The following is a 26,821-nucleotide window of genomic DNA, read 5'->3' as shown; positions in this document are numbered from 1 at the left end:
CATCATCTTGAATCACCTGATTTTTGAAAGATCTCTGCTTTCTTTTCTTTTGTTTGATAGGTGGATATGATGTATCTTCATTTAACTTGTGAGTCATTACTTTCGGGGGTATTCCTGTCATATCAGAATGCGACCAGGCAAAACAATCCACGTTAGTTTTCAAAAATTCAGTCAACTTACCTTTCATTTCATGGCTTAAGTTGTCCCCAATGTAGACTTTCCTTTCAAGCCATTGTATGAATAGCTCTACAGCCTCTAACTCTTCAATCGTCGTTTTGATGTTTTCATTTTCTTTCAGTTCTTGGATGGAATTGGGCCTCGAGTCTACATCTGTCCGCCTGTGTTTAGTTAAGGCTTGTGTTGCAGCATCCTCAACTAAATTCTGTAATTGCTATTTTTCTTCATTTTTTGCACTTGAATCTGCTACGGAGTTGATGCTCCTAGATGTCTGTTGATCACCACTGATTTAACGTATTCCCCATTGTGAAAGGAATTTAATAACTTAATGTAGAATAGATGGTAGGTCTACCAAGAATCATATTATAAGCCATATCCATCTCTACCACCTGAAATTTCGTATCTTTAACAACTCCCTCTGCGAATGTTGTGAGTATTACCTCCCTTTTTGTTACGACGCTTGAATTGTCAAAGCTGGATAAAGTATGCACTTTGGGTACCAGCTTATCTTCAGCTTGCATTTCGTTTAATACTCTTAGCAAAATGATGTTCACGGAGCTACCTGAATCAATCAAAACTCGTTTTACATCAGTGTCATGTACAAGTAGAGATATTACCAATGCATCGTTTTGTGGAGTTAGTACACCATCCGCATCTGCATCATCAAATGTAATACGTTCTTCTTCCAAAACATGTCGAACCCGCTTCCTCTGTGTGACTGTAACCATTGAAACTTTCTTGGTTGCCGTATGTGTCACACCATTAATTTCTTCTCCCTCGCTTATAACGTTAACGGTCCTTTTTGGAGAAGGAAGTTTAGGGGGCTCCTGCCTGTTCTTCATGTACGCTTGTTTACCTTTTTCACTAAACAATTCGGTAAGATATCCTTGCTTTAATAAATGGTCAACTTCACCTTACAGCAATCTAACCATGATCATTATGAAACCCGTACCAGAAATCAGGATTTTGCCTATTTAGATTTGATCTCATTTCCTTTGGCCACCGCACCTTATCACCCATGCTTCTTTATTTAAAAATATCCTCCATTCTTTTTTCGACTTTTTGAGCTCCCGAATGCGCTTTGATAAATGAATCTGCAAGCTGAGCAAAAGAATTTATAAAATTTTTGGGTAAAAGAGAATACCACGTTAATGCTCCCTTGGTGAGTGTTTCACGGAATTTTTTGACCAATACTGATTTAATTTCTTGTTTGGTCAAGTCGTTGCCCTTTACACCATCCATGAATGCAGTCACGTGGTCTCATGGATCTGTTGTGCCATCGTATTTTGGAATATCGGGCATCTTGAATTTCTTCGGAATCGGTAGAGGAGCATCGCTGGGCTTCCAAGGTTGTTGTGAATATTTATCCATATCTATTCGCTTGATTATAGGCGGTGCTCCAGGTATTTGCTCTATACGATCGCTTGCTCCTTGAGCTTTTTGTGCAAAGTTAATACTAAATTTTGTAAATCAGAATTAACTATGTTACCTGGTTCTCCATCACGAGACTCACTGGGAGTTTCACCACTGCCTGAATTAACGAGTCCAGAACGTGGGTTTTCCAAAGTGTTATTATTCGGAGTTGTTATTGGTGGTGCAACCGACAACTGACTGGTAAAAGCCTGGAGAGCGTTATTGACCTGTTGAGCAATTAATTTCTTAAGAGCGTCATCGAGTGCTTGTTCATTCGCAACTCTGTCATTTTGATTTGCTTCAGATCCGTCTGGAGTCCCCTCTTGTGACTGTCGCTGAGAATGTTGTGGCGAAGGAGGTGGGGTTTTGTCATCTGCATCGTTCACTTGATGTTGTGGATCTTGAGGTGGTAATTGTGTTGGTTATTGTCGTTGACATTCGACATGATCGTTTTTTGATAAAAGAATCTATTAGGAAAGCAGATGATTATCAGATTCCCCGTAACTGAACCAATTTGTTTAACCAAAAATAGGGTTTCAGTCAAAGCATAATTTTAGAAGAACGCGGGTTACTGATAATCAAATAGAAATAGAAATAATTGATGTAAATAATGACTGAATAGAAAGCAAAGTAAATCAGTATATTTCAATAGTATTTCCTATCCTTACAAATGTTCAGCCCTCACCTTTTATAACTATTTCTAAGTAATATGTTTTTCTCTTTTCATAATGGAGTCATTATGGACAATTAATGGCATTTAATGTAACGTTATAATTGGTAATCATAACTAATTCAATACAGATTCCATAACGTTTTCCATAATTAATGCCTATTAATTACCAATAATACGTATCTATACCCCTTTTGCTATTTAGGTTCATTCTTCTGATGCGACTCCTGAATATCAAGAGGTTCGAGTACCTATCCTTTCTGATTTCCTTGGATCTATGCCCGTGTCTGCTGAAGCTCGTGCCTCTTCAACTATTCTTTGTCAACTGTCATTCTTTTACCAGTCCATATGTCATGACATGTCACCTCATAATTAATTCTATACATGAACTTAATTTTTCCCAATATAGGCGGGTTTGGCAAAACCCACAAAAATTTCAACTCGTCCCGCCCCGCATGGTTATTTTTTTAATTTTCAACCCGCCCCGCTTGGACCCGCTCCGCTCCGCCCCACTGAATTTGTTTTTTCTTCAACAAACTAGTTTGATATTTTATTATTTTGTAAAATGGAGAGTTTAATAGAATCACATAAACATAAAATTGAGAGAATATTATGCCGGTCTTCCAAAATAAACTAGTTGTCCATGTCAGGAAAAGCATGAGAAATTGAGAAAGTGCCGGCAATTAAATCGAAATATAGTTATTCTATAATTTTTATGTATGTATAATTCTATATGCATAATATATTATTATAGCAAAGAAAAAATCTACAAAGGATATGTATTACAGCGAATATGTGTTTTTAAAAAGGATATATATTTTGTACAAGGTACTTTTAAAAAGGATATGTATGTTCTGCTTTTGCAAAAAAACAATGAAAAGTAGAACAAACAAATAAGAGAGAGCAATTATTGACAAAGGGAAAAATTAAACAACAGAACTCATATACTAAATATTGCCACAGTCCGTGTTCGGCAACCAAAATCAATTTAGCGATACTAAATATTGCCCCGCATTGAACCCGCCCCGCCCCACTTTAAAATTTTTAAAAATTATTTTAACTCCGTCCCGCTCCATTGCCATCCCTAATCCTAAAGGTTTGGCGACATTTTAGAATCATTTCAAAGAAGAAACTTTCACAAGAGAATGTGGTAGGGCTTCGTCAGAATGTTAGAGATACTACTTATTTAATTGCAAACAGAAGAATTCCGGCGAAAAAAATAGACAATACCTGCCGGAACTACGTTTTCTTTATTACCAAATTACCATCTCACCGGCACAAACAAGTTCATCCACAACTGAGATTAACCCCGAATCACCATTAACTGCCCAGCAAAAAGTTGTTGCATCAGCAAATCAATGAATCATCATTGTTGTCTATCTTTAATCTCGACTGATTCATCTTTGGAGAAAGGGTATTTTTGGGGGGTCAGTCTCATTGCAATTTGAGTTCACTAATTGCTGAAACATTCAGATCCCACATTTATCCCTTTCTTCTTCTTCCGTTCACAAATACTCACCATCCCGTTTCCCTTCATTATAATATTGTATGTTGTTTAAAAAATAAGATTTTGAAAGTTTGATTATACATAGTCTAAACGAAAAACATAATTACTACTTTTGACCTTTGATAACAAATAGTAAGACTATTATTTTTCAAGAGGGAGAAGAGAGAAATCAGAGAATGGTGTCTGAATAGAATGATGGAGAGGAGTGGTGTTTAAGCCTTTATATAGGGTAAATAAGAAGAAAATAAAATTATTAGATTTGAATCTGGTACGGGATTGAAAAGAAGAAGCGGAAATTGAGTCGAAGAAGATGATAGAAAAAAGCAGTTAGCGGAGATAGCCGAAAAACTTCATAGTTTTCTCAGTAAACGCGCTCAGTGCCAAGCCAGAAAGTTGAGTCTGATAGACACAATTTGGCTCAAGTTCACGTGTTCAATAGGTACAAACATTAGTTCAAATGTCTAAATGAAAACTTGGACAAGTTTAAGGGAGGGAAATATAAAAGTTTCTTTATTGAGTAATTCTCATACTAATTAGGATAACCATCCAAGTAATTATCTCTAAACTACCCATGATCGCAGACTATTCCTCCATTGGGAACTTGGAAAGAAAAACGAAGTTAAAACGAATATATATATATATATATAGGCGTGTACATAAATCAATTACGTACATCAATAAGTAAATCTTTTATTTTCATCATTGAGTTATTGATTTTGCACGTTGTACGTACATAGTTTCATTCTTTTTTTTTTATTCTTGTCTAATTTAGTAACTTTGTTAATTTTCTTGAACAAGATAAAATATTAGAATATAGAAGCAGAAGTGATGCATGTCAGCTTCAACAATAATCGCTAGCTTAATGTCATTACTATTATATACGAGTTCTTCATCAATGTCCTATGTTCGTTGGGAACATTCTTGATCACGTTTGAAAAATATTTAAACACCATCATTGCTATTTTATAAATAAATAAATAAAAATCCACTTTAGCCACATATATGAGCAACATGACATTTGGTAATTTAAACCCATTAAAAATTTATTTACCTTATATAGATTATTCTGTTATTTGAGTGTAATAATTATAATTCCTTCCATGTTACAGTTAGATATTTTACACTTGAGATAAGCTAATATTAAGAATTGAATCAATAAAATTAAATTGGTTCCTTTAATATTGAAAATTAATAATTAAGTTTCTAAATTAGTTAATTATTAATTATTAGAAGAAAAAAATCCAATTCAATTATACTCCAATTTCATCATAAGTAAAAATTATTTTTCAAGGTGACAAAATGCTTAGACTACATAAATTTGCTTCCATAAGAATAATATTGGCGGTAAAAGAAATTAGACAAAAGAGCGAGACTTGAAGCAATAAGGATGAAACATTGAATAAATGACAGTTCCATATATTTTCTACGTATTAAGTTATTCGTCTTAAATTATTAACTCAATAATATTAGTCATTTGTAAAATTTACATTGTCACTACTATATTACCGAATCAGTAATAGGCAAAAAAAAAATGAATATTTCAATTTATGTTATTTGAAAAATCGTGATAATTTTTTTGTGTGACCTTTTGCTTTTCTCATAAAAATAACTATAACTTTTGTAAGATATTCCCACATAAGCCCTCAAAATCACAACATAATATCTAGGCGAAATGGCTTCCTGGTCACTTAAGCTTGTCGGGTTTTTTAAAGCCGATACATAAACTTATAACTTTCTTATTTGAACACTCGAACTCGTTTTTTCCATAACTAATAAACACATCTGACCATTGACCATGTGCGCGTGTATTACACATACACATACGTGTTCATCCAGTCAGCAAATGACCAAGGGATGTCTTACACGTAAGGGCGCAAAAAGTCAAGCAGCAACTCCTTCTCTTTGGCTGCTTTAGCGTTCTTCTTCATCAACAATGACTATCTGCTTTTCATTATTTTGTTTCACATGTGGCTTAGCTTGATCCTTTTCCATGTTACTCTTTCGTTTCTCTTCCTTCTTTTCTTCCAGCTTTTTTATTTCAAGGATTCAACAGTTAACAAGATAGTGCCCTAATTTCCTACAATGTTGCAGAATTTGGGTATATTTTAAAATTCAATGCGTTGAACGAATCTTTAAGAGGCAAATCATCATCTTCATATCCAACCCAAACATTGGCGATTAAAGGTTTGAGTAAATCAATTTCCACGCTTACCTTCGTCATACTAGGTATGTTCCTAGCTTTGGTCGCCACATCAACGAACTTGGAAGGGGAAGTTACGGGGAAGTTCAAAACTTAGCTTCAACTCTACAATGACAAAATATACAGCTTTCCACCATTTTCACGGTCTGAAAAATGAAAAAAAATTGAAAATGGAGCTTCAAATTTTTAAAAATGGAGGAAGGGGGTATTTTGTACTGTTGGGCGTTGGGAAGGAGGTTTTCACGCTCCTGTGCGTCGTGTTCCTCACGCGGGCTGCTGATTAGGACCAACTGACACCACATGGGCATGGTCAATGGTCAAATGTGTTTATTAGTTATGAAAAAAACGAGTTCGAGTATTCAAATGGGAAAGTTATAAGTTTATGTATCGGCTTTAAAAATCTCGACAAATTTAAGTGGCCAGGAAGCCATTTCGCCTAATATCTAAGAACTTTTGTAGGGGCGGAATTTATCCTTTATAGTGCTAGCTACATGTGATAAATATTCATCACTTTTAAGCTTACACTTCTTACAACATTTGCTTTGCAACTCAAACACATTGTTTAATATATTTTAAGTAATTTTGTAAAATTATGTATTAATTGATATGGGCACGTGCACGCACAAAGCTACATCTATTTAGTATAGTATGTTAGTATGGCTTTTATTTTAGTATAATTATTTGTTATTAGAACCAATCCAAGATATAACTTACTTTTATTTTAAATATAGTTCGTATAAATCGTATAAACAACTAAATTGGTAGAACAAGATGACAATCCTTTAAAACTCTTAGCACCCTTTTAAAAAAGAATCTCAACCTTATTTAGACTTTCTAATTACTATGTATTAAGATTTCATTTACGCATTCTACTTTTGTACGTATATTAATTAATAAATTAAATCATGATATAGTATAAAAGACGATGGAAGAAACTTTCACAAGGGGGATGTGGTAGGGCTTCATCACAATATATATCAAAGAGATATTACTTATTTAATTGCAAATTCTTTTTTTGTTATAAAATATAACCCAAAATAACAATATAGAACAAGCAAAACAAACTAAGAGATATAGAGAGAAAGAGAGGAAGAGAGCTTCTTATTTTTTCTTCAATTGTGTGTATTTTCCTATCTATTACAAGGCATTTATATAGGCATAAAAGGTGAAGAAAATATGTCATGGAATATGTCATTGAACATACAAAATATGTCATTGAATATGTCATTAAGCATTTGAGACGAAGATCATGGAAGAAGAGTAGACATCCACCATAATGTGATATTTATCATAACACTCCCCCTTGGATGTCCAAAGATAATGTGGCTTATTAAAACCTTATTAGGAAAAAAATCCTATGGGGAAAAAAATCCTAGTGAAGGAAAAAGAGTACACATGTTTAGAAATACGCCTTTTGGTTGCCTCGTTAAAAACCTTGCAAGGAAAACCCAGTGGGACAAAACCTCGTAAGGGAAAAAGAGTACAACGCGTATTAACTCCCCCTGATGAGAGAATCAACTCACATCCTTGAGCCTTCGCATCCCAATTTTGTATACCAGTTTCTTGAAGGTTGATGTTGGTAGAGATTTGGTGAACAAATCAGCCATATTATCACTTGAACGAATCTGTTGCACATTGATATCACCATTCTTTTGAAGATCATGTGTAAAAAATAACTTTGGTGAAATGTGCTTTGTCCTATCTCCTTTTATGAATCATCCCTTCAATTGGGCTATGCATGTTGCATTGTCTTCATACAAAATTGTGGGTAGTTTTTCACACTTCAAACCACATTTGTCTCGAAGAAGATGTATTATAGACCTCAACCAAATACATTCTCGACTTACTTCATGAATAGCAATTATCTCAGCATGATTAGAAGAAGTAGCCACGATTGATTGCTTAGTCGATCGCCAAGATATGGCAGTGCCGCCACATGTAAACACATAACCTGTTTGAGATCGAGCCTTATGCGGGTCAGATAAATACCCAGCATCGGCATAACCAACAAGATCGGGATTGCAATCATTGCCATAAAATAAGCCCATATCGGTAGTCCCTTTTAGATATCGCAATATGTGTTTGATCCCATTCCAGTGTCTCCTTGTAGGAGCAGAGCTATATCTTGCTAAGACATTAACCGAAAAAGTTATGTCAGGCCTTGTAGTGTTAGCAAGATACATTAGTGCACCAATTGCACTAAGATATGGTACTTCAGGACCAAGAAGCTCTTCATTCTTTTCTTGAGGTCGAAACGGGTCCTTATTCACATCAAGTGATCGAACAATCATCGGAGTACTTAATGGATGTGCTCTATCCATGTAAAACCGTTTCAATACCCTTTTAATGTAGGCAGATTGATGAACAAAAATCCCATTTGTCAAATGTTCAATTTGCAAACCGAGACATAATTTTGTCTTTCCGAGATCTTTCATCTCGATTCCTTCTTTAAATAATCAATTGCCTTTTGGAGTTCTGTAGGAGTTCCAATAAGGTTTATGTCATCGACATATACGGCAAGTACAACAAATTCCGATGTTATTTTCTTTATAAAAACACATGGACAAATGACATCATTTATATAACCCTCCTTTAATAAATATACACTAAGACGATTATACCACATTCTTCCTGATTGCTTTAGACCATACAAAGATTTTTACAATTTGATTGAAAATATTTCCCGAAACTTTGAATTTTGTGCGTTAGGTATTTTAAATCCCTCGGAAATTTTCATGTATATCTCATTATCAAGTGAGCCGTAAAGGTAGGTTGTAACTACATCCATTAAATGCATGTTAAGCTTTTTATGGACAGCAAAACTAATGAGATAACGGAATGTTATAGCATCCATAACAGGAGAATATGTCTCTTCATAATCGACACCAGGCCTTTGTGAAAATCCTTGTGCAACAAGGCGTGTCTTATATCTTTGTACCTCATTTTTCTCATTCCTTTTGCGTACAAAGACCCATTTATAGCCAACAGGCTTAATACCATTAGGTGATTGGACTACAGGCCCAAAAACTTCACGTTTTGCAAGTGAACTTAACTCTAATTGGATTGCTTCTTTCCATTTTGGCCAATCAAGTCTTTGTCGACATTCTCCAACAAATTGAGGTTCAAGATCCTCACTTTCTTGCATAATGCTAGATGCAACATTATATGCAAAGATGTAATCCACCACTATATCCATTCGATTCAAATTTGTCTCAATATCGATTGGATTTATTGATAGTTCCTTATTTTCTTGAGTCTCGGGCTCATTGATTTCCTCATGAATCTCAGGATTGGTTAAATCGTGAATTTCTGTATGAGACTCTTTCGTAGTGTCATCTTGATCATTTGTTTTTCTTTTTCTAGGATTTCGATCCTTAGAACCTAATGGTCTGCCACGTTTTAGGTGTGCTTTTGACTCATTAGCTATGACACTAGAAGATTGTTCAATAGGGACATCAATACGGATTGGAACATTCTCTGCAGGGATATGTGATTTTGTTATCCTTTTCAGATCCGTAAATGCATCTGGCATTTGATTTGCTATTTTCTGCAAATGGATAATCTTTTGCACCTCTGTGTCACAAATAGAGGCACGTGGATCAAGATGAGACAATGATGTATTTTTCCACAAAATTTCACGTTTGGTTTCACTAATTTCTCCCCCTAATTTTGGGAAAAATGCCTCATCGAATCGACAATCTGCAAAACGAGCAGTGAACAAATCTCCCATTAATGTTTCAAGGTAGCGAATAATGGAGGGCGATTCAAACCCAACATATATTCATAACCTTCTTTGGGGACCCATCTTGATGCGATATGGGGGTGCTACAGGCACATATACAGCGCATCCAAAAGTTCTTAAATGAGATATATTAGGTTCATGACCCAAAACTAATTGCAACGGGGAATATTTGTGATAATTTGTTGGTCTGAGACGAATTAGCATTGCTGCATGTAAAATGCCATGACCCCAAACAAAAGTGGGCAACTTCGTTTTCATGAGTAACGGTCTTGCTATCAATTGCACACGTTTAATTAAATACTCTACAAGGCCATTTTGAGTGTGAACATGAGCTACAGGATGTTCCACTTTTATCCCAATTGATAAGCAATAATCATTAAATGCTTGGGATGAAAACTCAGCAGCATTATCACGTCTAATAGACTTAATTGGATTATCGGGAAATTGTGCCCGTAATCAGATTATTTGTGCCATTAATTTTGCAAACGCGAGGTTGCGAGATGACAATAGGCATACATGAGACCATCTAGAGGATGCATCTATTAAAACCATAAAATATTTAAACGACCCACTAGGCGGGTGAATAGGTCCACAAATGTCTCCTTGTATACGTTCTAAAAATGCAGGGGACTCAATCCCAACCTTTGTTGGTGATGGTCTTATAATTAACTTGCCTTGATAACAAGAAGTACAAGAAAATTCATTATTTAAAAGAATTTTCAAATTCTTTAATGGATGCCCATTTGAGTTTTCTATGATTCGTCTCATCATAATTGATCCAGGATGGCCAATCGATCATGACAAAGTACAAAAGTATTGGAAGCAGTAACCTTTTGGTTTAAGGTAGAATGTGCCTCAATTACACTAATTTTTGTCCAATACATGCCACAAGATAAAGATGGAAATTTCTCAATAATTCTTTTCTGGCCAGAGACATTCTTGGTAACGATGAGATATTTCATATTATTCTTATCAATTGTCTCAATATGAAATCCATTTCTGCGGATATCTTTAAAACTCAACAAGTTCCTCTTGGACTTGGAGGAGAAAATTGCATTCTCAATGATAATTATTATTCTCATAGGCAGAGTTATAGTAGCTCTTCCAGAGCCTTCAATTAGATTACTACTACCAGAAATTGTAGTAATATCTGCCTTACACATACTTAAATGAGAGAAATATTTCTTCTCTTTGAATATTGTATGTGTCGTACATGAATCAATTAAGCAAATATTTTTATAATTGAACTTTGATCCAAGTTTGCTTTGAAAGATATCCATATTTGCTTCCCATAGTTTGACATACAAAAGAAGTATATGAATAAATATTAGTATTTTTAGAAAAAAATGGAAAAGAAATAAAGTTAAACCAATAATTCAATAGCAGTCTTTAATGCATTTTCTGGCAAATTCTAATTATTATACAAATAATTACGCAAAAAATAATACAAGTACACATATGACTAATACAATTACAACAAATTTATTTACATGTATAAATTATTTGCATTTTCCTACACATTGTATGAAAAATAATTGATCCGTATAAGAAAAGAACATACTCAAAAAAAATTGAGGGTGAAGTAACAAAAGTTGTTCCAGGGTGCTTGTAAACCTTTTCTTAAAGAGAATTAAAGCAATGTATAGGAAAGTTAAAATCGTTAAAAAATCACTGAGACTAGAATACTTATTAATAGGATATTACTCCTTGTTTGTGAAATTTATAAAATTTCGAAAATAAAAATATTCTTAAGAACTACATAAGAAGAATTATAAAGTGCAATAAAAATCACAAGATGCTTATTCATTACATACTATGAATAGAAAAGCATAAAAATTAAATTGCTCAATCATCTCTAACCACAGATCCATCACCAATCAAGTGGTTTATTTTTTTCATCAGGGTGCTTAAAAAAATCTGCCACATCCAAGTGGGTGATGTCAAATTCATTGTCATATACAAGATTGGCTTCAGAGCCTTTATTCTTCAGAGATGCTTGATAAAGCTCAACCAAATATTTTGGTATGCGATAAATTTTTGCTCAATGCCCTTTTCCACCGCAACGATAGCAGTTAGTTTCTGAACCCTCTGCGTTTCGCTTCTCATCTTTACCTTTCCATTTTTGGAAGTTATTTTTCGGTGGAGGATGATTAACACCAGGAAAATTTCTTCCTTGGATATGGCCACGACCACGACCACGACCACGAATATGGCCACGATCTTTTCCACGATTAGTATAATGGGAATACACCTCATCCTCTTTAAGCAATGGTGTAGACCTAGTGAGTCGATTTTCGTGATTTCTCATAAGCAATTCATTGTTTCGTTCAGCCACAAGTAGAAGAGAAATCAACTGAGAGTACTTTGTGAAGCCTTTCTCTCGGTACTGCTGTTGTAAGACCATATTGGAGGCATGAAACGTTGTAAACGTTTTTTCAAGCATATCATAGTCATTGATATTATCTCCACAGAGTTTCAATTTGGAAGTAATTCTAAACATAGCAGAATTATATTTAGAAACAGACTTAAAGTCTTGGAGCCTAAGATGAGCCCAATCATATCGTGCTTGTGGAAGAGTGACCAACTTTAAGTTGTCATATCTTTCCTTTAAACCATTCCACAAAACAAATGGATCTTTCACTGTGAGATATTCAATTTTCAACCCTTCATTAAGGTGATGGCGCAAGAAAATCAAGGCCTTAACACAATCTTGTGTAGATGTTTTATCTTTATCTTTAATGGCATCTCCAAGACCCATTGCATCTAAATGGATTTCAGCATCCAATACCCATGTCATATAATTCTTGCCCTAAATTTCAAGGGCAACGAACTTTCTTTTCATAATATCAGACATTTAAAAAAAATACAAATTTGAGAAAAATTATACCTTAATTTTCTCAAAGATCTTTTTGAGATGGTAGAGTCTCGTGCTGATAACGTGTTGTAAAATATAACCCAAAATAGCAATATAGAACAAGCAAAACAAACTAAGAGATATAGAGAGAAAGAGAGGAAGAGAGATTCTTATTTCTTCTTCAATTGTGTGTATTTTCCTATCTATTACAAGGCCTTTATATATGCATAAAAAGTGAAGAAAATATGTCATGGAACATACAAAATATATTGAACATACAAAATATGTCATTGAATATGTCATTAAGCATTTGAGATGAAGATCATGGAAGAAGAGTAAACATCCACCATAATGTGATATTTATCATAACATTTTTAATGATCTAGATAAATAAAATCAATATTCATTTCTTTTAGAAATCTACACTTGTTTAATATATAGTTTATAAACTCAAACGCAATGTATTTTTTAAAATTTTATTCATTGCATTGTTGCATGGATTCATCTAACAGCCTGACAAATTCACGCCATTCCTTCTCGAGATCCTGAAAGAATTTAAAAGATTGAACCTCTTATGTTCTTCCCCTTTAGTGTGCGAAAATATGCATTAACATGAAATCTTAAGGAATTAGGCTATTTGACAAAGTATAACTCCATTCTCATTTAATCAGTCAAAAGTTCACATTTCAATGCATAATAATTTACAATGTTGGGCTCCCAAAGTAGAACAACTCAAAAGTTAACGCATATCCTTTCTTTACAAATGACAAACATTAGAAATGATCCAAATTATCAGTTCACCAAACTTTCTTGGGGCCCATAAGCCCAAGAACTTCTTCCCAGAGCCCAATACTTGCAACATTAGACAGCCCAATTACACTTGGGCTACAAGCTGCTACTGTCCAATAACCAGCTTTAATCTCATCCCGCAATTGATCTCTCTCCCATGCACAATACCCATCAAAAAACCTGAAGTTTTCAAGCCCAACTACATCCCTTTTTACCATTTCAGCAGCACAGCCTACACTCTCTTTTGTACCATAATACACATTCTTCATTACTTCATCAAATACTCCACTTTTTCCAAGCCCATCTTCTCCTCCTTCATTTGGGCTTACTAAAAAAAGCCCTTCTTCTAAAGGCCCACCAAAGAACAACGGCCTATTCGCAAAGGTCGCGGACATGTCCAATACCGAAGATCTCATTTCTTTGATTGACATAAGTGATGGCCTGTTCAGAATTAAGCCCGTTGGGCCTATTGGGCCCATTGACAATAAGAGAACTACGGTCCGCTCGAAAATGTGGACACCATCGAGCTTTTCAGTGGCAATGAGCAAGCAACCTTTCTCTGGTTCGTGAATGGTGTGAGCCCATTTGCTACCAATTGTGACGGCCGGAGGCGGCGGAATATCGTCGACGGTGTCGGGATTGACGACGGAGGAAGGCTCTTCTGAGCGTAAAGCTTTTTCTCCGGCCACCAATCGTGCTCGAAATGATCGCCAATCAGAATCAGCAAAAGATCTTTCTTCGTCTTGAGGTGAGGATGATGAACTTGCCTGACAACCTACAAGTACAAAGTTTTCTCATCTTTTGTAGCTTACATGAACCAAAAACAGACGGCAGTTATCACAGTAGCCTATGCACAATTTTTCAACTAATGAAAAACTCCTTTTTCCAAATGATTGAAATTACCCCTAATCCCCTGAGTTATTGTTTAAAATTAGTTAAGAATAATAACTTTAATAGACTCCGCTGTTGATCGTGAGGTAATTTGAGCATCACAATTTTAATAGACTGTTTCACACAAGAAAGAGGAGACTTACAAGTCAGTGACAAAGGAGTGCCAACCTTTTTGAGCTGATGAAACTGACTAGTAACAAATAACCTTCTTCTTGTAGAATAAGAAATTCTTGATCCTAACAAAGGGAAGAGTTTCTCTGACAAGGGCTTTGAAGTGACAAAGCAAGCTTCCATATTGGTTTCAGAATTCAAAAGGATTGTGCTATAAAGAGTGAAACAGTGTTATAGTGGATATAGGATTGAAGTACAAAGAGAGAATTCACTGTGTTTTATATGGAGAATGTGGCTAAATGTAGACCACAGCAAGTTTTAGAGCCAATCCAGTACAAGTAGGATGCTTTTTCACTGTTGGCAGAGTGACTTTCCCAAAAGTATGGGCTAATAGATATGGCTTTACACGTAAGAAGACAGGACAACAGTTATAGGATTACACGTGTACTTATGCAGGATATTGTTTGGTTGGTATGAGTTAGAAGTGGCTAAGGTTTAATCTGCTGAAATCTGGTGCACTTTTATGAATGATGTGTTCTGGTTCTAGCCACAGAGGTCAGTATGACTTCCTCTTTCTTTTCCCACTTTCTTTCTTCTTCTTTCCCGGGTTGAGTCCTAGCTACCATTACATAGATTTAATTGAAATTTTAAAAAAAAAGAAAATTAAAGTTGTGTTTGGACATATATTTTATTTGAAGAAAGTTGAAGTATGGTGAGTGGAAGAAACATTTTTACCCAAAAACTGTTTTGAAAACTTGAAACTTTTTGAATTTTTTTTCTTCCCAAAACATGATCATATTTCTTAAACAATAATGTTTTCAATTTTATTTTATTTTGAAAAAATGAAGCGAAAATCTATGACTAAGTGGGAGAATAGACTCTTGTGGTTAGGGTAGTTCAAAAATATCGAAAATTCGCACTAGCTAGAAATCAAATCAAATCAAGTTGATAATTAATTTTCTTAATTTGATACTATGTCCATGGATGGGGCGGCATAGACTCTTGTGGTTAGGGTAGTTCAAAGATATCGAAAATTCGCACTAGCTAGAAATCAAATCAAATCAAGTTGATAATTAATTTTCTTAATTTGATACTATGTCCATGGATGGGGCAGCATAGACTCTTGTGGTTAGGGTAGTTCAAAGATATCGAAAATTCGCACTAGCTAGAAATCAAATCAAATCAAGTTGATAATTAATTTTCTTAATTTGATACTATGTCCATGGATGGGGCGGCATAGACTCTTGTGGTTAGGGTAGTTCAAAGATATCGAAAATTCGCACTAGCTAGAAATCAAATCAAATCAAGTTGATAATTAATTTTCTTAATTTGATACTATGTCCATGGATGGGGCAGCATAGACTCTTGTGGTTAGGGTAGTTCAAAGATATCGAAAATTCGCACTAGCTAGAAATCAAATCAAATCAAGTTGATAATTAATTTTCTTAATTTGATACTATGTCCATGGATGGGGCGGCATAGACTCTTGTGGTTAGGGTAGTTCAAAGATATCGAAAATTCGCACTAGCTAGAAATCAAATCAAATCAAGTTGATAATTAATTTTCTTAATTTGATACTATGTCCATGGATGGGGCGGCTTTTTAAATTGTATTCCGCCATTGAAGAAAGCAGTAAAGCTGCTTTAACAGTCTCCCACTAAAAAGCAATACCAAATCTTATTATTTGGTTCAAGTGTCAATACACATTAAAGCTCAAAAGCTTCTCCAATACAGTCACTACGACCTAAAAGATCAATTAGACAAGCATACTGCTCTAATTTATAAATAACCCCATAATCTCTCTCCATAGAATAAAAATAAGCTATCCTCCTCCACCAAACCAATATTACTCTACTACCAAAAGTTTGTGGTAGAATAGTTGAGATTCCTTCACACCAATGAAAACTTTTTGGTAAGGAGCGTTTTACTCTTTTAGTGGCTTGCTCGATGCTAATTTTAATTCCTCGGGTCTGATAGACTCCAGATACAGAATGGTCATACCCCCCTTCCCCTCCCAACCCCATATACACACGCAAGTGTACGAGTCTACATGCACAAGATACCTACCAATGTCATGTCATCAGGCACACGTCCTTCTAGTTTCATGAGAGAAATGGCGAAAAGCCGTGCCTTCTTTCCATATCCATGTAAAGCTAACCATGTATCAACATTCCAAGAAACTAATATATCTCCTCAGACCTAAATCAATCTCCCACGCTTAGCATACTCATCAATGAAGGCAATGCAAACTAGAGTATTAACCTTGCACATACACTCACAATGGGATCATACACTCAGCACTTCTTTTATCAAACTAAGCATACAAGATCAGTACAGGCAGCTAGAATACTAACAGAAGCGACAACATCAAGGCTCGAACCATCTTCCTACATTCGAATGCATTAACTCAGATGCCTCTACAATCCTTTTTTCAGTATATGCAGATATCATCTTTGTCCACGAGACCAGATTTTCAGAAGGCAACCTATCAAACAACAGCCAAGCCATCTTGCACTGTGAATTTTGATGTTACAGAGTCAGCGTATTGAACATGATAACTTTCTATTCATCTTATTGTCCTCATATTTGTTCTCATTATAGAAAGTCGGAATGGTTTGAGTGCAGAAGCAAATCAAGGATGTTAAGTCAGTGAGTTCGGAGTGCAACTGCATCCACTATCACTTCACAAGTTAGTAGCAACAGGTGCGTATTTAATATTGAATGTGTGTATTTTTCAAAACAATTGAGCTATATACATAGAGCTCAAGATACACTAACATCTACTCCCCCATGCAATATGCGGGTAATTAGTTGTATTAATCTGAACACGAATCTTCCTCAACTCTCACAAGCGTGGGTATTTGGCCACGATCAACAAAATCTATCTTGTTCAATCTAACACAACCAAGCACTTTCTCTGGCAACTCCTCTGGCTTCTGTGCCTGTGGAATGTAGTGAATACCCAATGAGCATACACCATTATAATGCCAAAAGTAAGCCAACCATTCTCAAAACTAATCAGCATCATTTTTTGTTTCTGAAAAATAAGGGGAAAATAAGAAACCTGAATTGTTAGACCAAAATCAACTATTCCATGTTGTAAACGTTCTCTAAAAGCATCAAGCCCCTTTCTAGCTATGTAGCTGAAGCGATGAATATCAAGATCAACTTCAAAGTAATTTGGGCCCTGCAATAAGAAGACACCATGCTCTTTCAGAATACTGTGGCACTCGAAAACAGCAAAGATGTTGCTAAACTGACTATAAACTAAAGTCATAGTACTGAAGTAAAAATCATTTAGAGTGTCACCTGATAAAAGTTGTGTTGAGGACGGGAAAGCACAGGCTTTTCATTGTAAGCATTCAAAAGCTTTCTTTCTGTTGCACTTGAAACAAGCTCATCTGGATTAACCAACCCAACCGTAATCTTCAATCTCTCTCTGAAAGGAACAATTGACTCCTTTGCAAATCCTTTTACCTTTTCCATGTCGTCTTCAATGAATCTCTACAACAAAAATCAGTAGCACATTTAAATGCAAAACTAATAGGGAACCAGGGCATAATGAAAGTTCTCCCATTCCCCTAGTACCACTATCAGGGCTAGATCTGTAACCAAGCATGACAAATAACTGCCAAAATTGGTTAAAACGTGAGAAAGTTTATTTTGGTTTCGCTTGTTTACTAACTTAGGAAGATTGCTACATATCAACCAGACATTTGAGCAGTTTCTTCCACTCGCATGAACACCTTTCCCAAACTTCGAGTAAAGTAGAAGGGGAAAAGGAAAACCGAAAGGAGAAGAAAAGGTGTTGTTTTTGCTTCAGAAAGATGACATAAATTACCTTGATGAAGTCTTGAAACTGGGGAGAGATGTCCTCCTCAAAACTTTCAGAAAGTTTGAAATATATAACAAGGCTCAAGCCTTCCCCATCAGCATCACCAAGGAACATTGGAGCAGGATAAGTAGGCAACTGACAAAGAAAAACAACTTTATTACTAATTAGAACAGGATGTTTTATCTAATAAAAACTCCTTTGCTTAGTTGGGAGAGACTGCTGTAATACCTGAATATTAACAATTAGTAATGGAGGTATTTTTCCATCTCCTTTTATAGAAGGAAGCTCAATGTGCTGTGCGATGTGATTGATCTTTCTAGGGCAAACAAATAAGTCGACCCCAATTGGAATATAAGGACACACATTAGGAGCAGGGCTTTTCCTCTTATCTCTGCAGATTAAATGAAAAATGTAAAGAAACATGTGTAAAATCCACTGCAAAATCTCAACAACAGTAATTAATTGACAAAGAGAAAGGTAAGTTAAGAGCGCACTTGAAATAACTATCACCACGGAGCTTAAAGTTTGAGGGCTCAATCTTTGACCAACTTCCTGCAATGAGCTTTTCTTCTGTGCAACAAGGAATTACGTGCCCAGCCCTGGGGCGGACAAGATACTTTCTTGAAGAACCTACAAGAATACCATTATATTTAAAATACTGTTAACTAGCTTTCTCAATTAGCTTTTCGACTTCTCTTTTTACACACTCCAGAACAAGAAATCTAACATGAAGGTAAATGCATCATGATCTCGAGAAGGTTTAGCTGGTGATTAGATTTTAAAAAAATAAGGGGAATAAAAATGTGATGGAACAAATTCGTATAATGGAATTCTCAAATTGGAGTCAGTTTATGCTGAAAGAATAATATACACAAATGGAAAGTGGAGGAAGTACTCACAAAATTCGTTCTTTTCTTCTCCATCAACAGACGTCCTCTTCAGAGAAAGCCTTATAATAGTTGATTTCTTTACTTGAGAATGTGGGCCTGAATTTGATGCATTAATTGTTTTGTCATTGAAACTCAATGAACTAACCAGCTTCGGTAAGACAGACTTGAACACCTTCTCCTGAGTTTTCTCCTGCAGTTTATCCTTTTTTACACCTTTAAAACTTGCATAGGCACGATCCAAATTCTTCTTCTTTTTGGTTCCAAGGTCTTCACCCTTCCCTAGCGATGGAATATAGTCTTGAGCACTTACAACTGCAAGTCCTTTTGGATCCTGAACTACATCTTTGCTCAAAACCTTCTCTGTTTTACTGCCATCTATCTTGAGATATTTCTCATGGTATTCTTTGTACTTGAGTTTGCTATCCATAAAGCATGATGAAGTTTCATACTGAAGTACTTGTCCACTTGAAATGTTGGGGAAAATATCTACAAGAAGCGAGAAGGAATAGAACGAATAAGTAATAACTTTGTCACTTGGTTCATTAAACTTAAGAAAGAAACTTTCTAACATATAGTTTGCCAATTAAACATTAATGTCGTAACATTGTCATAGATTCCTGTCAGCTTCTGATCTTCTGGAAATGATATAGATTCCATCTGCTAAAGAGCATATGATCCGTTATGAACCAATAGTGTCTCACTCCAAAATAGTTCTGATGGAATTTCCGCAAAAGATAAGAGAAGCGCTCCCCCCCCCCCCCCAAAAAAAAAAGAAACAAAAAGAAAGGGATAAGAACTGCCAAAAACATAGGGTAATGAATAAGGTGGTATTCTTCTTTTTCTTTTCCTAAGAATGATGGCCTTCTTAATAGAAAGAAGACGTCATCAATTATAAGTATCACTTAAAACACATTCAAGAACAGCAAAACAAAGTACGAAATTGACATTAAAACACAACTAAATATGCCCAAAATCAATGATATTACCCCCATGAACACTACTGAAGTCATCATCTGAGTCGGACTCCAAAATGCTGTGCGTGTCAAACCATGCTTCTTCTTGACAAAGAACTGTAAGCAAGTAAATATCTCATCATTTTCAAGCTTAAGGTTCAAAACTTTTTCATTATCAAAAGCTTAATCACACAAACTCCAGTTGCTAATACGATGCTTTCAAAAGAGAATATCCCTTTTCCTCATTGCGAACGAAGAAAGGCATCAGAATTAACACAACCACTAATCTATCAAAGGAAAAAAAGGATGTCAAAATGCAAACTTTTAGCAGGATATACTCTTTTGATACCAGTGTCCTAACCGAATGAGACATATGCTGCCCAACAACAAAATAGCAACTCCAGACGTCGAAAAGTACTTATTTTGTCAGATCAAATCGGAATATCATTTTAATGGAGTATACTAAGGTGACATTTCACTTGTCTAGGATATTTCCTTCAAAAGAAGATCAAGTACTTGTCACTTTAAGGATTTAATCCGGTAGGTTTCTCATCACATATGATATCAAGAGATAATAAGGTTCAAAATGAAAAAAAGAGAGTATACCATTAGCATCTATTTGACTATGTTGCCACTGCAACTGAGTAAGATGGAATGTGGAACTAGAGACCTCAGATCTTCCGGAGGTTGTAGTTGTACGAACAAACTCACTAACAGCAATATCTGTCACCCGTGCATCGCTATTTCTTTTCCTGGTTCCTACTAGACCTGAGTTTGAATTCTTTCTATGACGACGATGGTATTTCTTCCTTACCCTGATTGTGCTTGCTGGAGTTGATACACAACCACCCATTATTATGACTCAGCTCACAAATCTCACTGCGAATTGCTGCTGTACCATGCGAAGATGCAAATTCCAAGTTGAACACAAGAAATTAAGTAAGTATACCTGGCACGAGAATAAGAGGAACTGCTACCGTTAATCTCAATAAAAGCTCACAAATTTGTTCATCACACGTTAACAGGACTTGCAAAGAAGTATTCAGAAAAGCCACATATATAAATTGATATTGATTTGGTGGCTCTCAAATCTTATATACTAGAATGAAACTCAAAAAGATGGGACAAAAGCAGCTTTTAACAGGGCTTAAAAGCAGTGAACCTTATAAGACACATTTAAGAATAAGGAATCACCAAGAATATTACTGACATAAAAAGCAAACAAGATGCACAAAGATGGCTAAGTACAAAGAAACTATGAAACAAACTTTAATAATTTCATGTGATTGCAGATTTAAGCAAAAAAGATAAAATTGGAGACATAACTGAAAAGGTGAACATAAAGTAGCAGGATCAAATATGTGATAACTAATAAGCTGCTTTTCCATTTCATTTTTTTATTTTTTTTCTTGTCCTGACTTTATGAATCGTTGATGATGAAAAAGGATGGAATGAACATGACCTTGTTTTCACTTTCAGAGGCTTAATTAGACAAAAGATGTCAGATTATTATAGACATAAGAAAAAGGGAAAAAGGAGAACGAAGAAAATGGGTCCACATTAAGATCATATAAGAAGCAAACAAACAAAAGAATAACAACAAAATTGTTGTTAGTATAACAGAAAAAAGGAATAAAAATAACAATGCAAATGCGTAGGAAAGCAGAAAGGGCCAAAATATGAAGAATGAAAACAACTAAAATAATATTGGAAACAAAGATCAGAACTAAAAACTCACAATACAACAAGCTACTAATCAACAGGTCAGGAAATACCTAGGAAGGAGGATGAAAACGTTATTAAACAAAATTAGAGCCTCGTTCTTTGAGCAATAAAATAAACAATGAACCACGAATTTTCAAAAGAACCCATCATTAAACCCTTCAAAAATTATGACAAAAAAACAATTACTATATCTCAATCTCAAACTAATTATCTTTATCTGGACCTATCTAAGCATGGACGGAGCTAAGGGGCGGAAGGGGCCGGGAAAATTACACTATATAGATAAACAACTTTTTTTCTTATATACTATTAAATGTTAAATCTCTGGCTTCTATTTTCCTTTTTTTGTTTTTTGAATCTCTTGGTGAAAATTTCACCTCCACCATTGTGTTTAAGTACAGAAAAAAAGATTACAAAAGAATGCAGAAAAATGTAAAAGAAGCAAGAAAATAGCAAGGCTAAGTATGATCCGAAAAATGGATACCTTACATAAAAATGCTGACCTGCTCACCACCAGCAACATTTAAGTATTACGTGAAAAAATTATAATGTGGGGTACCTTTTTTTTTTTTTTTTGTATAGAATGAAGAAAAGATGATTAACAACGAAGAGATGTGAATGTGGGTCTCCCTCTCCTGTAAATGAAGAAGAAGAAAAGCAAAATTCAAGAACCAGAGGGAGAGAGAGGGAGAAAGAGCTAGCGTTTGGGTCCGACGTGTCGGATCCAAGCTCTTTTCCTAAAACTTCTCCTTCTTCAAGCAGCTGTTCTATTTTTCTGGGTGTATTTTTCCTGTTTATATTTGTATGGATTTGACAGAGAGATATATGCCGAGAGAGATTTCAGAATTCAGAGGAATCAGGAAAGCAGAAGAAGAAGCAGATGAGGGACAAGAACGTCATTTTATATAATGTCTAAGAGTGCGTGCGTGCGTTTGTTTATTTGATTGATGTAGTCCCGCCTGTCCCCGTCCCTTTCTCTCCCCCACCATCCCCAACCCCCTCTGTCCAGGTATTATTACTGGAATTTGTTTATTAAAAATTATTTTTGTTGTCAAAACAAGACTTCATTTATTTTGCATCCCCCCATAATTTATTGCATGTACATGCAGTTTTAAATCAACTTTAAATATATTTCTGAGAATTTATGCAAAATACCCATACTCCTTTAAAACAAGCTAGTATACTGTATACACCAACATATTTTACTTAAAGTTTTCTTTTTTAGTTAATGACGTCAGTTGTTAGTTTTTTTATGTCACATAATAGTCTTTCTTTCAGTCTCAGGTCCATATAATCGAATAAATTATTTTAAATTAGTAACTGTAATTGCAATGGTATTATTAGTAATTCAAAATGAGGTTAATCTCATCTATAATCGACTAAATTATTTTAAATTAGTAACAGCAATTGCAATGGTATTATTAGTAATTCAAAATGAGGTTGATCTCATATATATATATATATATATATATACTAGTAGGGATAGCCCGGGTTTCGCCCGGACCCAACATAAACAATCTATATTGTTTCATTACACTATGTTATTACTGATTCTCACCGTAACATTTTGATTTTCTCTTATGAGAGGTCTCACTAATTTTTCAAATTCTTTGTCATGATTTTTTGTAAGTACTAAAGAGAAATATAAAAAATACTACTACTGTAAATAAATATACAGTGACAATATCTGCAAGGACCCAAAAGTAAAGCGCATAAAGTTCTTTATCCTTTGACTTTTAAATTTTAGTTTTCAATATCATATAAGTTCGTCAAAAAGTAGATCGAGCTGAGCGCGTTGTGAACTAAATCATCAGAAAGGACAGACCCTGTATCCAAAATGTGCGAGCCTGGTTGATCTGCACAGAGTTAAAAGGAGTATCCATGAAAATGTTTATGATCGTTATTATTTCGAAAATGAGTTGATAACAGTATTGCTGAAGTAGAATCAAGTGAAACTTTATTAAAATATTAGTAAATGAATAGCATAACGTATGTAAATACAAGTATTGATAATGAGCGAAGGAGCATACCAATTTACATTTGATAACTTTAATGAAATTGGTAAAACTATATCTCAAGAAGGCTAGTACATGCCACCTCTATTAATATTTCCAGATATAAGCCATTTCTTCTCAGGAAAAGCATGTAATTGTATCTCACAAAGAACTCGTCGTATAGAGAACACATACTAACAGGAAAACTCTATCAATATGAGAAGACTATCCATAAGTACGTCAGTCAACATATTCAAAGACCTTTTGCCTAAATCAAGTTAAAATCAGAGGACTCTTAGTTAGGTCTCTTAGTTTACTGGAAATTATACTTTTAACTCCTTTGTTTCGCCTTTCGCCATTCCTTCTTATTTGTACAAGACCTTTTAGTTGGCGAGTTTGTATCTTTGTGTCAAAGGAATAAGCTTTACTAACTGGACCTTTTCAATGCAGTCAAATTCGTCCATAACTTGCATTAATCAAGTGATTTATCAAAAACTCTTCTTATGTGTCTAAACAACAGCAACAACTAGTTTGAGTGTGAACTCCTTGACGGTTTTATATGAGTATGAACTTCAGCTAACAAATGGAGCAATTATAAAGTATCTTACATAACTGATATGTCTTCTTAAGCAGAAAATTTACTTGCCAAATGAAAACATCAAGGCCATTTAACAATTGTCATCTAATCTTTTTTTACAATACAAATGGAAAGAATGCGGGTAAGAAATAACATTTTCTGTATCTTATGCCATAGTTTAATGTCTAGCAAGCCGAAATAGTATCTGAAAATAAAAACACCAACTAACTTTAGTTATGGCCACTAAGAACCACTAAGCTTGCAAAGTAGGTAAGGAACCCAAATTGGATGTTTCAAAATTTTGCCCTACAATAATAGCTGCACAATACTTTTTGCAGTCATGCAAAAAAACTAATTATACAAAATAATTTACACAAGCTAGTTACCTAAGATACTATGAGAAGGAAATTCAAAACACTGTTAAGAAATGGAGAGTATGTTGTCCAAATAAGGCCACATGTGCTGAAGAAATTTATTGAGTCAGTCCAGCTTCGGCAACATATAAAGATAATAATTATGTATAATAACTAAGCAACTATAAAGATGCAGGTTAAACATGTAACTGAATACATACACGGTCATTATCTAGACAATAAACCCAACCAGTAATTTCAGGAAGTAATTACTGCAAGCTTTGAGAATCTTGCTCGACTAATAGATGAATAGCAGGTCTTGATAGAGTAAATGATTTCAAAGGAGTTGATTATGTAAAATAGAAAATATTATCTCTTCCAATGATAAAAGTGCAGAAGTAAGACATATGGAATATATCAATGAGCAAGAAGGAGACGTAAGTTAAATATGAGCAAAGTTCTAACGTTCTAACAACATGGCTACTAACTGACATATATTAAAGTACTCAACATTTCATACATTTAAGATAGTAATCAGAAATAGTAGTTTGGTCCTGAGTATTTATTTAAATTTGAGCAATTCATACACTCTTATTTATACCCAACCAGAAAGGCTAACTAAACAACTCAGACTATTCGAATCTTTACTTTGAGACAAAGAACGAAAAAATCAAAGCTCTATAATTTACAGGTTATACATTAAAGATTACAGTCTGATTATCAGTTTATTGAAGCTCAGTGAAGTCAAACTTATAAACCTTCAAACAATAGAGCCGTAATAAAAAAACCAACACGATAGATCAGCAAACTAACTTTTTTAACTATGCGCTTACCTTGAAAGAGCAAAACGGAGTAGTGAAGAACGTCACCGAAGTCGTGAAGATGAACAAATTGTTTTGATCTTTATGCTCTGTGTTTCATAGAAACCCAGCTATAGAATCACAACAAAATACCTAAAAAGAACTTCTAAAACCAATGAGCTTGAGTTTTATACCATGCAAAGGATTATATGTTATTGGTACCTACTAAACCCAAACCAATAACAAGAAGAATAAGTTTTAGTCAAGATAAAAATGAACCATCAAATAGAGTGCTTATTTCATGACCAATTGGTTCTGGAATATATGACAAAAAACAATAAATTTAGCTAAATAAGAACTGCAAGATTTATTCATATTAGGTTCCTATAACTATAAGTATGTATAGATGCAATTAAACAAACTACAAGATGACATAGAAGTGGGTAAGCAGGCATGTCCAATGGTCCACTCTACTCTCAGTTACTATCGTTCTTCAAGAAAAATTTAAGTTTATGTCCTTATCTCCATTATATAGGATGTGGAAAGGTATTCAAGAAGGAAACTGCAGAGGGCAAGCTACCAAGATACAAAGTTCTATACTACAGGGATCAATACATCCTTAAACATATGACAACCAGCTTTAACCCAAACTTCATTCATATTCCAAGGCGAAACTTTGTCAAGTTCTCAGTTTCGAGTAGTAACAATTTCAAAGGGTATTGGCATGTGCAAATTAATATTGTGTGTAAATTTAAGTATCTCTAAAGCTAACACAATGAACATTACCTTTTTCAACTAAGAACACTTTTTGAATGATCTAGGACATGCCTTTGAAACTTTTAAATAATGTTGCTTTATTACAATTTTTTATTGTCATCTCTAAAGCGTTGAAAAAAGTACAGAGTCATACTTAATCGCAATCTGAATGCCAAAATAATGAAAGTATAATTTCTTAAAATATTATTCTTGCATAATATTCTCTCGGACAGCTTATTTTTTTCGATTGTGCTGTAATATTTTACCATTTTGTAAGCCCGAACCAATATCAAAGTATCAGATACAACATAGCTAGGGAAATTTTTCTTAAACCCATGCAATTACCCTGACAGAGCAAAAGTGCAGCTGGCGGATGACGATGTTACCAGTGTTGCAAGGAGATGACCAAATCACTCTGTTATTCAAGGAAATCCAGTAACAGATGTAACCTTCGATTAATCTTTTTTGAGAATCTCAGTAGAAGTCAAAATTTTAATTTTGGCAAAACAATGTGCGAAAATCAAAGAGAAGAAAGTAGCAAAACCCAAAGAAAAACAGAGAGGAAACAAAGCAAATCAAAAGGA

General features: G+C 34.7%; 3 protein-coding genes and 1 long non-coding RNA gene across 6 annotated transcripts; 1 reads left to right on the top strand and 3 right to left on the bottom strand.

Annotated features, from left to right (window-relative positions):
• Positions 1-11,750: 11,750 nt before the first annotated feature.
• Positions 11,751-12,506, bottom strand: LOC138885579 (uncharacterized). The gene is made up of 2 exons (XM_070166542.1): positions 12,295-12,506; positions 11,751-12,201 (listed from the first exon to the last, which is right to left on the bottom strand). The coding sequence occupies exons 1-2, from the start codon at positions 12,504-12,506 to the stop codon at positions 11,751-11,753; spliced, it is 663 nt and encodes a 220-aa protein (XP_070022643.1).
• A 693-nt stretch (positions 12,507-13,199) lies between these two features.
• Positions 13,200-14,611, bottom strand: LOC104228188 (uncharacterized). Its single transcript, XM_009780600.2, has 2 exons — positions 14,387-14,611; positions 13,200-14,127 (listed from the first exon to the last, which is right to left on the bottom strand). Exons 1-2 carry the CDS (start codon positions 14,535-14,537, stop codon positions 13,361-13,363), a joined length of 918 nt encoding a protein of 305 aa, XP_009778902.1. The 5' UTR covers positions 14,538-14,611; the 3' UTR covers positions 13,200-13,360.
• Positions 14,011-22,770, top strand: LOC138886534 (uncharacterized). The gene is made up of 3 exons (XR_011405485.1): positions 14,011-14,100; positions 16,980-17,057; positions 22,340-22,770. It is a non-coding gene; the product is annotated as an uncharacterized lncRNA (long non-coding RNA).
• On the bottom strand, positions 16,013-22,348 carry LOC104228187 (uncharacterized). 3 transcript variants are annotated; one of them, XM_009780598.2, is made up of 10 exons: positions 22,242-22,348; positions 20,639-20,981; positions 20,066-20,149; positions 19,089-19,565; positions 18,684-18,819; positions 18,418-18,580; positions 18,196-18,324; positions 17,664-17,858; positions 17,419-17,541; positions 16,013-17,296 (listed from the first exon to the last, which is right to left on the bottom strand). In XM_009780598.2, exons 2-10 carry the CDS (start codon positions 20,883-20,885, stop codon positions 17,171-17,173), a joined length of 1,680 nt encoding a protein of 559 aa, XP_009778900.1. In that variant the 5' UTR covers positions 20,886-20,981; positions 22,242-22,348; the 3' UTR covers positions 16,013-17,170. The 3 variants fall into 3 exon arrangements, with proteins under 3 accessions (XP_009778900.1, XP_009778901.1, XP_070024308.1); XM_009780599.2 differs by lacking the exon at positions 22,242-22,348 and adding an exon at positions 21,359-21,530; XM_070168207.1 differs by lacking the exon at positions 22,242-22,348 and having other exon boundaries at positions 20,639-21,302.
• Positions 22,771-26,821: the final 4,051 nt, after the last annotated feature.

Source organism: Nicotiana sylvestris, chromosome 2 (assembly GCF_000393655.2).
Source record: "Nicotiana sylvestris chromosome 2, ASM39365v2, whole genome shotgun sequence".
NCBI classification, from domain to species: domain Eukaryota; kingdom Viridiplantae; phylum Streptophyta; class Magnoliopsida; order Solanales; family Solanaceae; genus Nicotiana; species Nicotiana sylvestris.
Note: the sequence above shows the minus strand (reverse complement) of the source record. Positions and strands in the feature narration are given on the sequence as shown.

Excerpts from the sequence above, each read along its gene's own strand:
- LOC138885579 (XM_070166542.1), bottom strand. The coding sequence starts at position 12,506 with ATGACATGGGTATTGGATGCTGAAATCCATTTAGATGCAATGGGTCTT. Across the intron at positions 12,202-12,294 it reads GAAAGATATGACAACTTAAA|AATTACTTCCAAATTGAAAC; the intron begins GTTGGTCACTCT and ends TGCTATGTTTAG.
- LOC104228188 (XM_009780600.2), bottom strand. The coding sequence starts at position 14,537 with ATGGAAGCTTGCTTTGTCACTTCAAAGCCCTTGTCAGAGAAACTCTTC. Across the intron at positions 14,128-14,386 it reads CACTCCTTTGTCACTGACTT|GTTGTCAGGCAAGTTCATCA; the intron begins GTAAGTCTCCTC and ends TTGTACTTGTAG.
- LOC104228187 (XM_009780598.2), bottom strand. The coding sequence starts at position 20,885 with ATGGGTGGTTGTGTATCAACTCCAGCAAGCACAATCAGGGTAAGGAAG. Across the intron at positions 18,581-18,683 it reads CGTGGTGATAGTTATTTCAA|AGATAAGAGGAAAAGCCCTG; the intron begins GTGCGCTCTTAA and ends TTTAATCTGCAG. Across the intron at positions 17,859-18,195 it reads AGTTTCAAGACTTCATCAAG|AGATTCATTGAAGACGACAT; the intron begins GTAATTTATGTC and ends TTTTTGTTGTAG.